This window comes from Rhinolophus hipposideros, assembly GCF_964194185.1.
Source record: "Rhinolophus hipposideros genome assembly, chromosome: 21".
In the NCBI taxonomy this organism is placed as follows: domain Eukaryota; kingdom Metazoa; phylum Chordata; class Mammalia; order Chiroptera; family Rhinolophidae; genus Rhinolophus; species Rhinolophus hipposideros.
Genome location: NC_138067.1, coordinates 45267195 through 45283445, shown reverse-complemented (window position 1 = coordinate 45283445; position 16251 = coordinate 45267195). Strand labels below are relative to the sequence as shown.

At 49.7% G+C, this 16251-nt stretch overlaps 1 protein-coding gene across 1 annotated transcript in view; it reads right to left on the bottom strand.

The window, feature by feature from the left end:
- Positions 1–15092, bottom strand: part of LOC308489926 (sialic acid-binding Ig-like lectin 5) — a 31172-nt gene extending 16080 nt beyond the window's left edge. The window contains exons 1-8 of the mRNA XM_081031542.1: positions 15046–15092; positions 14606–14986; positions 14124–14402; positions 13886–13933; positions 12343–12445; positions 11919–11998; positions 5536–5620; positions 4737–5015 (exon numbers count right to left, since the gene is read on the bottom strand). Of these exons, the coding sequence (XP_080887668.1) occupies positions 4737–5015; positions 5536–5620; positions 11919–11998; positions 12343–12445; positions 13886–13933; positions 14124–14402; positions 14606–14986; positions 15046–15079 (1289 nt within the window). The 5' untranslated portion in view covers positions 15080–15092. The remainder of the gene's footprint in view (positions 1–4736; positions 5016–5535; positions 5621–11918; positions 11999–12342; positions 12446–13885; positions 13934–14123; positions 14403–14605; positions 14987–15045) is intronic.
- Positions 15093–16251: the final 1159 nt, after the last annotated feature.

Sequence of the window (16251 nt, the reverse complement as noted above, 5' to 3'; positions counted from 1 at the left end):
CCTTTCCATGTGAGGCCGAGAGCCTGGAAACTGCACTCCTGGCTCTGTCCCCCATTCACCCACTTGGAAGCTCCCTGAACTTCAGACTCTGGGGATTTGTACGGACACTTCATCATGATCGGTCATTAATTTCATTTCCAGCTTCTCTCCCATCTCTGGATGGGGATGGAGGACAGGGCTGAAAGTTCTAAGCTTCTAATTTTGGCTTGGTCTTCCAGGCGCCCAGACCCCATCTAAGAATCCACCAAGAGTCACCTCATTAGAACAAAAGACACTTCTGTCACCTGGGAAATTCCAAGGGATTGAGGAGTACAAACATTTTCCGCTGCAGACTCATTTCTCAACTCTAGATTTATGGTAACATTTCTCAAGAGAGTCTTTACACTGTCTCTACTTCCATTCACTCTTGAACTCACTCCAATAAAGATATCTGCCTCCACCAGGCTACTAGATCTGCTTTTGTTGAGATCAGCTGCGATACCACTTAGCTAAATTGAAGTGGTCATATTTCAGATTCTAGCTTACTGGACTTAATTAGCGCGATAAAAATGAGCACTCTCGCCTCCCTGAAGTTCCATCACCCCTTGGCCACCAGGACCTAACCGTACACTCTTTTGGTGATTTATTTTTCTTCAGTGGTCTTCTTGCTGTTTTCACACTATCTCCTTGACTCCCTGGAGGGTCCCAGGGCCCTGCCTGCAGACCCCTTCTCGTTGTGGTTTCATCCACTCTCAGACCTTGATGTGGAAGACCCCCAAATCTCTGTGTCTCCCATCTGGACCCCTCTCCAGAGCTCCAGGCTCTGGCCATCTACTTGTTATCTTCACTTCGACACCTCAGAAGTACCTCAAACTTATAGTAACAAAAACAAAGTTTGATCCCCTCTTAAAAATATACTCCTCCTGCAGAGTTGGCAAGTTCAGGGATTGGCAATTCAGTTCTTTCAGTTGCTCAGGGCAACCACATCAGAGACTTTATTGGTATCTATGGAGATTTATGGAAATCTCTGACAATCTCTGGACATCTACAACATCTGTGACACCCATGGAGTCATCTTTGACATCCATGACACCTGTGAGGTAAAGGCAGTGAGCTGTCTTTACTCATACCCCAGGTGTACCCTGTCACCCCACTGGCAAATCCTGTTGGCTGCACCTTCAAAATGTATCCAGATCCCAACTGCTTCACACGAGGGTCATCATTATTACCCCGAATTAAGTCTGTCTTAGGGACTAAATTGTCCATCATTCATATGTTGAAGCGCTAACCCCCAGTGGGACTGTATTTGGAGATGGGGCCTTTAAAGAGAGAATGAAGTTTAAGTGAGGTCATTAGGGTGGGACCCAAAATGACTTAAGTCCTTATAAGAAGAGGAAGCACTAGGAATGCATGGGCATGGAGACAAAGCCATGTGAGGACACAGGGAGAAGGAGGCCATCTGACACGCAAGGAGAGAGTTTCCAGGAGGGATATTTTACATTTGTAACGTAAGAATTTGTGAAAATCCAGCTATTACCCAGACACACTGAACAATTGACAAGTGGGAGATATTTGCTGGGGGAAAGGGTAAATGCATGGGCGATTGCTGATCATGTGCTCAGAAACCTCACAGTGGTGTCTACATTAGCCAGAGTTAAATGAGTGAATGAAAAGTCAGAGCTCGGAGGAGAGGGAACAGGGCAGGCTGACGTAGGAGTAGGAGGAGGAGAGGAGAGCCAAGCAACGATTCTGAGATGTGAAAAACTTAAGATGAAAACACTTACTCTGCTCTAGGCAAGTGAGCAGGCCAGTGTGGGAGGTGTGACACATTGGCGGTGACTCTGGTTTTCCTGTCCCAAATGCCAGACCAAGTTGTCGGGTGCTCATGGTTTGGCAGCGTGAAAAAGCACTTCAGACATGGGTGAGATGGTGATCTTTTGTGGAGGTAATGCTAACATGCCAGGGAGGAGAGACGGGAAGGCTGCAGCAGGGTAAACATGACGAGGGGAGCTTAGCTCAGGGGGAACGGTTCTATGGAGCTGAGTTCAGAAGTACAGACATGCTTTGCAGTATAATGGTGCAGGAAGAGGTGATGGGACACAGCTAGGTCTCTGGTTGGGTGGCAGGGACAAGGGTGCCATCAGTGAGATGGAAAACTCAGAAGGAGTATGTGTGAACCCTGTACTTCTGATGTTCTGACGTCTGGGGCTAACCCCAGGGGGACCGCGCCCGCCAGGAACAGGCGATTGCTAAAGAGAGTGAAGGACTTGCCTGCGAGCATGCCTTCCCTATGAGAAGTGAGCAATCCGGAGCGCACACCCCAACCACCTCCTTTATGGAGCTCACACTTCACACCATTCTCCTCCTGCCCTAGTCATGCCAGGGTCAGGTCCCAGACAACGAGAGACAGCCACCACACCCCAGAGCCCCATAGAATTAATGAAAGTAGCCAGTCCTAAGCCAGCTTCCCCGGCCTCGCCTTGCCTTCCCCGTGGAAACCAGCATCAAGGCTCCTGGACACACACATTTCCTCCTCACTCCCTCAGCCTCCTGACCAACCCTGGTGCTGCCCCACGTGGCCTTGAAGGGTGTGACGTTTCCCCTTCCTCTTGGGAACTGTGAGGGACTAACTGTGGCAATTGTCTCCCAATCTGTTGGCCTGACATACCTGAATAGTAATGCAATCTACATTTTCCACAAAAAAAAAGGGACCACGAGGAGCTCATTTGTGGACATCCTGAATGGAGCGAGACTGTGGACCGCCCAGGAAATGTGGGGGGCCAGGCTGTATGCCAAGATGCCCACATCACTCACCAGGGAAGCTGGCCCGCCGGCAGGATGGATGTCGTCCATACCCACTGCTGTCCTGACTGCTTTCTTCCTGTGGGTCTTCACTCTGGCGGGAAGAACCAGGGTCTTTGACACAGAGTCACTCTTTGAAGCTGGAGCGAGTGACTAGGGCAGGTCACAGGTGGGGCAAGCCCAAGCGGCTTCGTAATAAGCCTTTGTAACAAGGCTGCCCCCTGCCCCGGGATCCTGGGCATCTGGAACCAGGGCTGGCTACTGGCTGGCCTCTCACCACCACTCTATCCCCGGCCTCACTCCAAACCTTCCCAACCCCCCAGGTCCTTCTTCTCCACCTCTGCCCCATACCTGACCCAGCTCACATGAAGTAGATGAGGAAGAGGCAGAGAGCAAACAGTGCAGTGACACCAGCTCCTGTGACGGCCCCCAGAACCACTCCTGCCCTGGTCCCCGCTTCTCCTGCAGACAAGAGAGACTTGGGGTGAACTCCAATCTTGACGAGTGGGCATAAGTCCCCTCTTCTCCAGCATGAAAGGAGGGGTGCTCTTCTCCTCCCATCCAGGTTCAGCCCCTAGGTTCTCTTACTGGTCGTAGGAGCTCAGCCTTTTCCAGAACTGCAGGATGAAGAACAAGGTCTACGTGACAGCTCCTATCCAACTCCTGTCCAGCAAATGCCGTCTCTTCTAGGTTCTTCTCCATCTAGGGTCTCTCTGCAGCAGACCCCTGACCTGGCTGCAAACAGGACCTTAAGGCTCAGGGTTCCATGGGCATTACACACACACACACACACACACACACACACACACACACACACACACCTCACTGCGGGATGCTAAAAGGCCTCATCCCTCATCCCTTCCTGGAAGGGTGTCAGAATCTTCTCTTCTGGCCTCCACGGGACCAATCACTCAGGATCAAATATGGTCTTTTGTGCTTCCAGAAGGGGGTGAGAATGGGGAGGTTCTCAGCCCTTCAGACGAGACCCAGACAGCTTTCCTGGTCCTGTCTGGCCAGGCCTCCTGGGAGCCCAACACCTGGGGTCAGGGATGTGTCTCTGGGCGTCACTTGTCAGCAGTCTGATGGGCACTGCTGAGAAAGCCCTAACAGGGTCACTCTCTAATGGGGTGGGGGGACCAAATGCAATCACCAGGGAATAGGGCAGTGGGGGGAGCTCTGGGCTCCACAGACAGAACAGGGTGAGGGCCGGGGGATTGACAGTCAAAAAATAGCCCAAAGTGATTTTTGGAGCAGTGAGACTATTGTGCATGATAAGCCATAGAATGCCCGACACCAAGAGTGAGCCCTCACGTAAATTATGGATTTGGGTGAGAATGGACGTGTCACTGAAGGTTCATTGATTGTAATAAATGTCCCCTTTGGTGAGGGGTGTTGACAGTGGGGAAGCAGTGTGTGTGAGGGAGGGTGCAGTGAGTGTAGGGGTCATCTCTCTACCTTCTGCTCAATTTTACTGTGAACCCAAAACTGCTCTAAAAAATAAAGTCTTCTCAAAAACGCCCGAAGGCTTTCGTGATGGGAGAAAGGTCATTTAGGATGGGCAGGGAAGAGGGTGTGGGGGTTCACCCTAGCAGGAAAGCAGTAGAAGAACATGGGGGAAGACCCGGATGGGGCCTTCTCGTGTATTGGGCTCCACCCTCGCCAGGTGAACTCTGAAAGTCCAGCTCTGAATCCACCTGGCAGAGACCCCACTTCAACCAGTGTCACATGGACAGGAGGCTCTTTCCTACCTGAGCCATCTCCTAGGCAGACACCTATTTTGTGGTTCTGTGAGGCACCTAGGACAAGAAGAGAGGAGTTTCCTTCTTAGTGGGAAGGTGTGAGGTTAAGCTCATCTAGGTACCACCCTCTACACGCCCCGAACCACAGAAATGCAGGAGGGACAAGGCTTGTGCCCTCTGGGTCCCCTACTCAGCTAGGCCCTCTGGTCCCCCTACACCGTGGCCCAGCTCTCACAGGTGACGTTGAGCTGGATGGTTCTCTCCACGGTCATGTTGGCTGCAGGGAACTTCACCTGACAGGTGAGGTTAGTGCCGTGGTCCTGGGGCCGAGGGGTGAGGGTGATCATGGAGGAGAGGAGGGTCCTGGGACCCAGGGAAGTGAGGGCAGCTGAGGTCCAGGAGAAGATGGGGGGTGTGCCCCGCTCACAGGCCAAGGGCACAGAGCAGGTTCCTGGGCGGCCAGACTCCAGGGTGCCCGAGAAGGAGATGTGGACCCTGTGGGTCAGGGCTGGTAAGAAGGGGAGACATGGGATCAGGAGGGAGGGTCCCAGGTGTGGCCCCCAGAGACACCTCAGGCTTTGGTCCAGCTCCTCCCTGAGACCAGACACGCTGGACCCCAGCACCTTCCCAGGAGGGGGGGTCCATCTCGGCCCTGTCCCGAACCCCAGTGTCCTTCACTTGTGGCTACTGTTAGAGCCCATTCCTTACCTGTCACATGCATGGAAAGCAAGTTAGATGTGTAACTCCATAACGTATCTCCTCTCTCCACCCAAAAACAGGATTTTTCTTTGTCCCTCCTCTTGGCGTCTCTGATGTCCAGGGAGCAGTTGTAGGTTCCAGGTTCCACAAGGAGGTGAAATCGGCCCTGGGTCTCCTCCTGTACTTTGAAATCTGGCTTGTTTGTGGCCACAGGAGTCTGTTGGTATATATTGGTCCCTTCCCGGAACCAGCAGCCATAAATAGGGCGAGGATAAGTCAAGTAGGTACTGGGGTATGAGAAGGAACAGAAACACACAGGCCCTCCTGCACCGTCATGGACTCCTGCACCGTCACGGACTCCTGCACTGTCAGCCGGTATCCTTTATCCTGAGCCAGGGACCCTGTGGGGAAGCGAGGGTCAGCAGAGCCCCCACCTTTCTCCCTCCCCTCATCCACTCACCTGCCCACAGCAAGGGCAGAAGCAGCAGCAGCATCTCTCACACGGATAGTTTCTGGGCTCCTGTGGGAGAAAAGAGAAGGAAGGCAGTGGGAGAGGGGTTGAAGGAAACCACAGAAGCTGGGGCGGAACGGGGGGCCTCCTGGTTCACAGAAGAGGAACCTCAGAGCCGCAGTTCATCCCCCTTCTGCACAGAGCAAGTGGACACCCCACAGCCCAGAGACCTGGACACCTACCCAGAGAGGAGCAGATAGGCAGCAGACCTCAGATCCTGCCCCATCTCGGGGGCTTCCCTCCAGCACGGGAGCCTGAACCAGGAACTCTGAGGACACGTGAGTCTCCTAAGGTCTTCCCATCTGAGGGGCTTTTCTGAGCACTGTTGTCTACACCAGAGAGCCAGTCAACTGCTGCCTTGACCTGGAGGGTCACAGTGCATCCAGACCCTCAGGTTGTTGGTCCTGCAAGGTGTAGGATTCTTTAGGGTTTGTGTGAGCACCTGGGACAGAAAAATTAAGGGGGTCCCAGGTGAAGTGAAGGCAGGTCCATCCATCCACTAGATGCTCAGTGAGCATCTAAATGTTGGTTGGCTGGAGACCAGAAGGGATACGACTGTTCTATGCCACTGAGATTCTCCCCACTCATGGACGTCACTTCCTCCCCAAATACATGCAACCGCCAGGCTTTAGAGCTGCAGTCATTGGTGAGTTTACCATGTATCCTGCTAGCATACTGGGAATTTTCTAAAATTATGTGTATGAGTTTTGTTTTTACAGCTAATATGCTGATTTGTGACATTTCAATGCCATGTCTAAAATAAAAACCGTGTAGCATCTTCATGTAAAAACAAAGAGAGAACACATGTTTTATGAGCCAGTGCACAGGACACTTTCCATGATTCACACCATTCAGTGCTGTTTGAACTGGAGAGATTGTTTCACTTCCTCATCACACAGATTAGTATTTCCTGTCATGTGAAACATCTGCTTCTAGTTCTCCAGGCAGTCAACTACAAAGTTGGGTGTAAACAAGTACTTTAAAGGCATTTCTCGTTATGTTATGCAATGTGCTTTCCTTATGGAATACGTTTCTCCCAGCCTTTAGCAATAAGATAATATTTGCCTTTTCAAATAAACTGCATACTTTCTTTTATCAGACAATAAGATTTCACATTTCGGGTGGCAGGTTGGCTCAGTGATTAGAGGGCAGTGCTCATAACACCAAGGTCGCTGGTTCGATTCCCACATGGGCCAGTGAGCTGTGCCCTCTGCAACTAGATTGAAAACAACGACCTGACTTGGAGCTGATGGGTCCTGGAAAAACACACTGTTTCCCAATATTCCCCAATTAAAAATAAAAAGATTTTTTATTATTTTTTTTTACATTTCCCTTGTTGCATTGGCTGCTAGGAATCTGAGGGTTATATTTAGTACTTCATTTCAGAAACTGTCATTCTAGCTTCCTGGTACAATTGTGTGATTTTTCCTAGGTGATTTCTGTTCTGCCTTAAAAAAAATTGCTGCCTTAGAAGGGCTATAAAATTACAAATCACCTCAAATGCTTCGTGGGACTCTGAAGGGTCTAATTTCTACATAAAATAAAAATAAGCAAGAGTTGTTTAAAAAACTCTGCTTCTCACAGTTAAATGTGGCTCAGAATATATTTCTGGAAAACATGAGTGGAATATGCAGCAACAATTAAAATTTTAGGTTCAACTCACGTGGTTTTCCATCTCACTCTGTGTAGTATGTATCTGGCAAATTCTTGACCCCAGTGACATAAAAATATTTGCCATCAAGTATTTGTAAAATCTTTCAAACACAGTAGTTTCTAGATGTATGATCCTTCAGTCTTACTAACATAAAGAGATTTTTGCACCCTTATTTGATGTATAAGGAATTGAGTCTCCAATGAGCAAAATGATATCTTGTTCTAGGTTGTTTAAAAAAAAAAGGAAGAATGTAGCACAAAATAGAAAACCCAACACAATTGGATGTATAATAAAGAAAGTTTTACCATGTCCATAGACAGGAAGCTTCTGTGACTTCTCACTGTGTTTCTTTAAAGAACTTTATAATTTACATAAAATAAAATGTAGACACTTGAAGTATGCATTTCTATGAATTTTAACAAATGTAGACCTTCACAATCAGGATATAAAACATTTCCATCACCCCAAAGAATTTTTCCCACATCTTTGTAGTTCATCACACCCGTCTCCGGTCTCAAGTAAGCACTGATATACTCTCCATCATGGTGAATTAATTCTGTCTATAGGAGAAGTTATAGAAATGTAGTCACCTGTGTCTATATTCTCTCAGCACAATATTTTTGACATTGATCCAAGTTGTATGTATCCGTAGTTCGTAATGTCTTATTACTAAGTAGTATTCCATTGTATCTCATCGTGGTTTCAATGTGTGATTTCCTAACAAGTGATGTAGAGCATGTTTTCATGAGCTTAGTTGCCATTATTTTTCTACTTTGGTGAATTTGCTGATTAAATCCTCGGCTTCTTTTTTTTAATTATATGGTAAAATATACACAACAAATACTTTATCATTTTAACCATTTTTGTCTGGGTCTGTGGCATTCAGTACATTCACATAGTTATGAGACCATCACACCTTCCTTCTCAAGAACTTTTTTCATTTTTCTCAAACTGAAACTTTGTGCCCATGAAAAGAATAGCCCTGCCCCCTGCTGGGCCAGACCCAGGCAACCACCATTCTTTCTGTGTCAATAAATTTGCCTCCTCTAGGGACTTCACATAAGTGGAATCATATAGTATTTGTCCTTTTGGGACTGGCTTGTCGCACTTTGCCTGGCATCTTCAATTCGTATTGTAACATTTGTCAGAATTCCCTTCCTTTTGAAGGCTGAATAGTATTCCACTGTATGTGTTCACCTCTTAGTCCTTCTGTTCCTCTGTTGATGGGCCCTTAGGTTGCAATTACCTTCTACTTATTGTGAGTCATGCTGCTATGAAAAGGGGTATATAAATATGTATTCAAGTTCCTGCTTTGGGTATATACCCATATTCTTTGGGTATATACCCAGAAGTGAAATTACTGGATCGTATGGTAGTTCTATTTTTAATGTTTTGAGGAATATCACAGCAGATGAAATTTTGCAACCTTAACAGCAAAGCATAGAATTCTACTTCCTTCACTATGTCACCAACACTTTACTGTTTTAGTTTTTTTTTTTATAATAACCATCTTACAGAATAATGGGTGGTGTACCTCATTGTATGGCTGTAATTTGCATTTCCCTAATATTAGTGATGTTTAGCATATTTTCATGTGTATTTGCTTTTTGTATAAGCTCAAGGAAATGTCTAGTAAAGTTCTTTGCCAATTTTTAAATAGCGTTGTTTGGTTTTTGTTGTTGAGTGAGGTTTTTTTTTTACACAACTGATTTTATTTGCTTGTTTGTTTACTTATTGTTTTGTTTGAGAGTCCTTGATATATTTGAATACAAGTCATTCATCAAAGATACATTGCAGATGTTTTTCTCCCAGATTTAAATTTTTCTTTTAGCACTCTTAACATTGGCTTTTACAGAAGAGCAATCTACTGTTCCCTAAAATACGTATCACTCATGAGATGACCCACTAATTGTCTGGACATGGAAAAGCAGAGTAAACAAGGTCTGGAGGCCAGATGGGGACTTTCAAGGGGGCAAAAGTTCACATGAGCAGTACAGTGGGTTGAAACATGGCCACCCAAAGATATCCAGGTACTAAGGTACCTGGTACCTGCAAATGTTACCTGATAAAGAAAAAGGGTCTGTTCAGACGGGATTAAGGTAAGGATCTTGATGTGGAGATCATCCAAGATAATCAGGGTTGGCCCCTGAGTCTAGTCACAAGGGTCCTTTAAGAGAGAGGCAGTGGTGAATGTGTACACAGAGCGGGATGAGGCAATGTGACCACAGAGACAGACAGCAGTCACGCAGCCACAAGCCTGGGAAAGCCGGCAGCCACAGCACCCGGAAGAGGCAAGATGTGGCTTCTGGAGTGAGTGCGTCCCAACCACACCTGAGTGCTGCCGGTAAAATTGATATCAGATAATGGGCTTCGGGACACATTCCCCCAAGATGTGGCACCTAAGCTTTCTTTGTTGCAAGGGTCTCAGTTGAGAACATAGAAGGGAAGAGGGAGGAGATATTTTTCCTCCCTACAGATTTCTGGCCCCCAGATCTGAGAAAATAAATTTCCTTTTTTCAAGACATCGAGTATGTGGTAATGTGTTGTAGTGGCCCCAGGAAGCAGTACAGGTGGGAATTCAGTGAGCACTGCTGGGGGGGTGCGTAGACGCACCAGAGCAAGTCCTCCTTCACCAGCCCCTTTCCTCTGTCCTTCTTTGCAGCCAAATTCCACAAAGGCTTCTCTTCCCACCCCCTCCTCCTGATTCAGCTCCATCTCATCTTCACACTTTTCCCACCAACCATGAAACGACTGTCGCCAGGATCACCAGTGACAATGTGTTTCCTGTGCCTTCTCTTCTCCATGTGCCATCAGACCTCTTCTTACTTCAGCAGGTGTCGTCACCTACACTGGCTGCACGCGTTCACTTCTCCAGTCTGGAGCCCTCTCCTCATATGCAGCTCTCTCACTGACATCCCCAGTTGTTATCAAGTGGCTGCTCAGAATGAACATCTCCTTCCAAACCCTCCTGTGTACGTCCATGAAACATATCCCCATCCTGCCAGGTGCTCAGGAGACACATTTGGGGGCCGTCCCTGCTCTTCTCTTTCTCTCAATCCCCACATCCAATAGGAAATTCAATCAACTTCACCTTCGAAATATACGCAGAAGTAAAACCTCGTCCTCCACTCCACCTTCCTGGTTTACCACCATCACCTCCTGCCCTCCATGCCCTCTCTCTGTTCTGCTGCCGTGGACCCACGCTGGTCTATTGTGATGGGAGCAGCCATAGGGATCCTGCTACAAGGGACGTTCTGCCATGTCTCTCTCTCCTCAAAGGCTCCCAGATTCCTGCATTTCCTGCAAGGCCTCACCTGGGTTGGGGCCCCCCTCCCAGCAGCCCCCTCCTGTGCCGCCCTGTGCTGTCACCGCACCATGTGTCCTACAACAGGTCAGGCTGCTTCTGCCTCAGAGCTGTGACACGGTCTTTCCATCTTCCTGGGTAATCTTTGTTAGGCAAACATGGAATCTGCTTTCTCACTGTCTTTGAGTCTGTGCTTAAACATCACGCTTCACACTCTCAGGTGTAGGAAATTGTCTCCCAGTGTGTCACCTGATTCTTCCCGTAGGTAATTCCTCCACAAACACATATCACCATCCAACATGCCACAACATTTTTATTTATTTGTTTGTATTTCTATCCTCTTGTCTCCAGAATGACAGCTTCTTGATGACAGATTTTTGATGCCATGTGCACTGTTGCATTTCTGGCACCTACAACAATGCTGGCACGTAGTAGGTGTTCAGTTAGACTTGCTGAAGAAGTCTATTAATAGATGACTGGATTTTACTTTGCTCAAAACTGTACAATTACACACACACAACACACACACACGTCCAGTGGAGTGACTTTTGACTGAGCCTGAAGCATGATCAGCACTTGGAGATGTAGGGTGGGGAGGGAAGGGCATTTCAGGAGAAGGAATTGCACATGCAACGTCTCAGAGTCACAAAGGGGCCCGGCTGAGTGTGGAGATAGTTTGGGATGCAGGGAGTGGTGGAATCTGGTAGGGAGTCCAGCAGGTGACAGATCACAGCAGACCCTCCAATCCAGCCTGAGGCGTCTCCACCTGGATCTCTGGCCATGGAGAGAAAATGTCGCTGTCATACTTTTCAGGAAGCAAATGATATGGTCTCTGGAAACACTGTCTGGAGGCCTGTGATAAGGAGTGAGATGGAAGCAGGAGGTTGGTGGGTTCACAGACACAAGGAAAAGATGAAGTGTCCGGAATGATCAGGGTGAGGATGGGAAAGAGACGGGCATTATGATGAGCGGTGATTAGGAGGAAACATGAAAAAGACTTAGTGATTTATTGGATTGGAGAGAAGGAAGGGAGGGCAAAGTGGAGAACCCCACCTGTAGAGGTGGGACCCACCATGCCATCCATATGTCAGAGAATTCAGCAGAGAAATGGGTTTGGGGATGAAGAAAGGTGGCAGCTCAACTTTGCCCATGTTAAGCAGAGAAATCTGGGGGTCATCCTGGAGGAGGTGTCTATGGGATGTTGGCTGGTGAGACACCCGCAACACTCACCTGAGACATTAACTCCTGAGACATTTGCATCCTCCATGCCCCTTGTGGTCCTGGTCCCTTTCCTCCTGTGGTACCTCACTCTGAAAGAAGAAACCAGGGTCTTTCAGTCTGGTTGGATCAGGGAGGGTGCAGTGGCAGCAGACCCAGTCCCCTGTTTCCTGCTCAGGATGTGGAGGGAAGACAGAGGTGGGAGAGGGCAGGTCTAGCTACACAGACCACTTTGAGCACAGCTGGTATACTTGCTGGACACTTGCTGGTGGGGGCACACACGATGGCTGCCCGTGTGGAATCCTCACCCACCAACCCATCACCTCCTGCCAGCCCTGCCCGTAACTCATTCGGGTCCCTCCAGCCCTGCTTCTGTGACTCAGCCACATGCGCCCTGTGCTCCCCATGCCTCCCCTCTCCCTGGGACAGAGCTCACATGAAAACGATGAGGCAGACAAGGAGGAGCAGGGTCTTGACAGCCGCTTCCCCTATGGCCACCATCACCACCTGTGCCCCAGGCCCTGATTTCCCTGTAGGAACTAGACAAAGACAGATTCACCTCCTCAACTGCAATCCTGTGTATCTTCCTCTCCCAATAGGACTCTGGGCATTGTCCTCCAGGCCTTCCTGCAACACTGGTTGTGGGACCACCCATGCCCTCACCTCACCCCCTGCCCTGCCCTTCCAGCACTTGGATTCAGAAAAAAAATGCACAAGTTGGACCTCATGAAATGAAACATTCTGTTTATCAATTGACACTATGGACACAGTGAAAAGCCAACCCATTAAATGGGAGAAAATATTTGCTAATCAGAGATCTGATAAGGATTAGTATCCAGCATATATAAAGAAATCTTACAACTAAACAACACAAAGCAAATCGCCCAATTGAAAAACGGGCGAAGGACTTGAAACAAATTCTCCAAAAAATACGTACAGATGGCTTATAAATCCATGAAAAAAAATGAATGACATCCTTATCATTACATGAATGCAAATCAAATCCACAGTGAAATACTCCTTCACACTCACTAGTAGCCTATAATTTTTTAAAGGAAAACTACAATGTTGGTAATTGGGTGGAGAAATTGAAACTCTCATACATTACTGGTGGGAATGTAAAATAATGCTACCACAGTGGAAAACAGTCTGGTTTGTCCTCAAAAAGATGACTATAGAAACTACTATCTGACCCAGAAATCCCACTCCCAAGTCTATGCCCAAGAAAAGAGAAAACATATGTTCAAACAAAAACTTGTACACCAATGTTTTTAGCAGCTCAGCCAAAAAGTGGAAACAACTCAAACATCCATCAACTCATCAATAAATGAACAAAAGGTGTTACGTCTATACATGGAATATCATTCAGACAAAAACTTAATGCCATGGTTCTCCACTGAAGATTGTGTACACAACCACAGTCCATCCAGGAATGGGAACACCTCACAGGTACAGAGAGCAGTGAGGACGTCTGTCCTACCGATATCAAAGGACCCCTTATTCTTTAAGTGCACAAACCAAGGCTCAGAGCAGCGTGTGGACACTGGTCACTTCCTGGGAGGGGACCCGGCATCTCAAGACAGACTCAGCTACGCATTTTGAACTTTTTGGCCATGTGAATATATTACCTGTTAAAAACTACTTAAATAAAACATCGTTAGGGAAAATTCAAAGCTAAGCTGGAGTTGTCGCCAGGAGATTGATGATATGGGGCCTCGAAAGGCAGCTCTGCCATGTGGATGGTACCCTGTTCTCCTGGTGCAGCTGACAGGGGTGGGGGAAGAGGGGGCTTTGGGAGCAAGGGGCCGAAGGGGACAGCTGCTCACAGGGGCCGAGTGGGTTGAGGACGGAGGGACCACTGGGTTTACCCACAAGGGGGTGTCTGGTCACCGGGGTGAGAGCAGGATGAGGCAGGACCCAGCCGGGCCCTAAAGTGGGAGAGGCCCTGCTCCCTACAGCCCATGATAGGCTCCTCCTACCTGTGCCATTTCCGTGGGAGACAGTTACGGTCAAGCTCTGTGGAGAGTCTGGGACAGAAAGACATGGTAGACCCAAGTCAATGGAGCTGCATACATTCAGGAAAGGTGGAGGCAGGCATCTTCCTGACCCCGTCCCAGACCAGATTCGGACCCAGCACCCAGTGCCCGAGGCCCTGACCCCCTCCCCACTGCCCTCAGGACCCCACCAGAGACCCCAGCTTCCTGGCCCAGCTCTCACAGGTGACGTTGAGCTGGATGGTTCTCTCCACGGTCACACCAGCTGCAGGGAACTTCACCTGACAGGTGAGGTTAGTGCCGTGGTCCTGGGGCCGAGGGGTGAGGCTGATCATGGAGGAGAGGAGGGTCCTGGGACCCAGGGAGGTGAGGGCAGCTGATGTCCAGGAGAAGATGGGAGGCGTGCCCCGCTCACAGGCCCACGGCACAGAGCAGGTCAGGTTCCTGGGGCGGCCAGACTCCAGGGTGCCCGGGAAGGGGATGTGGACCCTGTGGGTCAGAGCTGGTGAGAAGGGGAGACATGGGATCAGGAGGGAGGATCCCAGGTATGGCCCCGAGAGACACCTCAGGCTTTGGTCCAGCTCCTCCCTCTGAGACCAGACACGCTGGACCCCCCGCATCCTCCCAGGAGGGGTGGTCAATCCCAGCCCTGTCCCAAACCCCCATGTCCTTCCAGTGTGGCTTCTCCTAGAGCCCATTCCTTACCTGTCACCTGCACGGAGAGCAAGTTAGTTGTGTAACTCCATAACATATCTCCTCTCTCCACACGAAAAAAGTATTTTCCTTCGTCCCTCCTCTTGGCGTCTCTGATGTCCAGGGAGCAGTTGTGGGTCCGAGGGTCCCCAGAGAGGTGGAATCGGCCCTGGGTCTCCTCCTGCACTTTACGACCTGGCTTGTTTGTGGCCACAGGAGCATCTTGGCGTGTATTGGCCCCTTCCCGGAACCAGTAGCCGTGAGCTGGGTCAGAGTCTTGCCACCGGTCCGCGGGATAGACGGCAGTGCAGGGCACTAAGACACACAGGCCCTCCTGCACCGTCACAGACTCCTGCATTGTCAACTGGAATATTTCATCCTGAGCCAGGGACCCTGTGGGGAAAGGAGGGTCAGCAGAGCCCCCACCCTGCCTCCTCCCCTTGACCACTCACCTGCCCACAGCAGGGACAGAAGCAGCAGCAGCATGTCTGACACGGAGGGTTTCTGGCTCCTGTGGGAGAAAAGAGAAGGAAGGAAGTGGGAGGGGAACAGGGGGAAACCACGGAAGCCGGGGTGGAGCGTGGGGCCTCCTGGTTCACAGAGGAGGAACTCAGAGATGGAGCTCGTCCCCCACCCCCTGCACAGAGCACATGGACACCCAGGGTCCACAGATCCTGGACACCTGCCTTTGTAATCCTTCCTGAACTCCCTCCGGCCCCAGAGCAGGGCCAGCAACATGTCTGGGCTTGGCAGTGCCAGGTTCCCTCTGGAAACGTCTCTTTCTCAAGGTTTGTCTCCCAGAAATTAGAAGTAAAAGTGCAAGATTTAGAGAAGGTTCCAGAGGAAGAAGAGGTGAGGTCAGGACAGTGACGCTTCCTGGAGGAGGAAGAACTCCACACTCAGACACTGACAGGGTGCGGCAGCCCTTGATGGTCAACCATGGACCCCCACATTCACCTCTGGGGGCCTGGGGGTCAGGAAGGTGAGAGAAGCCAAATCACACCCCACGCAGGTCCCACGTTCATCCCCTGCCTCCCTGTCATGCCCTTCCCCCTGGGGGTCATTTTCTGCAAAGTTAAAACAGGTTCCTTCTGGCCAAACCCTCTCGTCACAGGCTGTAGACGTCTGTGGAGTGGGTCCAGCCAGGGGTGGGGCTCAGGGACATGGGGACGGGGGAGCTACAGGGGGTGGAGGAGGCCAGTTATCTGTCCTGCTTTCAATGTCCACCAGTGGGCGTCCCCTCTCTGCTCACAAAGTCACACACCCGCCTGGATGCTGCCCTGAGAGTCACTGTCCAGTGGGGACACAAGTGTCCTGGAGCCTGGAGCCCCCTGGGACAGCAGCTGTGATGGGTGACGCTCAGGTGGGGTGGGATGTCACTCTTTCCCTATTGGAGGTTGAGTCTCAGGGGACTGTGCAGAGGGGACACCCGGGCAGTGGAGGTGAGGATTCTGTGTGTTAACGCACAGGGAGGACGTCACAGGAGCCCGGCTGGCAGGACACCTGGGAAACTGAGGCTGTGATTCTTTGCACAGTGGGATTTGTTAGGGAAGGAAGAGCGGAAAGGCAGGTGCAGGTTTTGAAAGGGATAAACACCCCTTCATCGCAGCTGTCTGGGTGCCAGGAAGGATTTTTTCATCACCGATGTCTCATGGGAC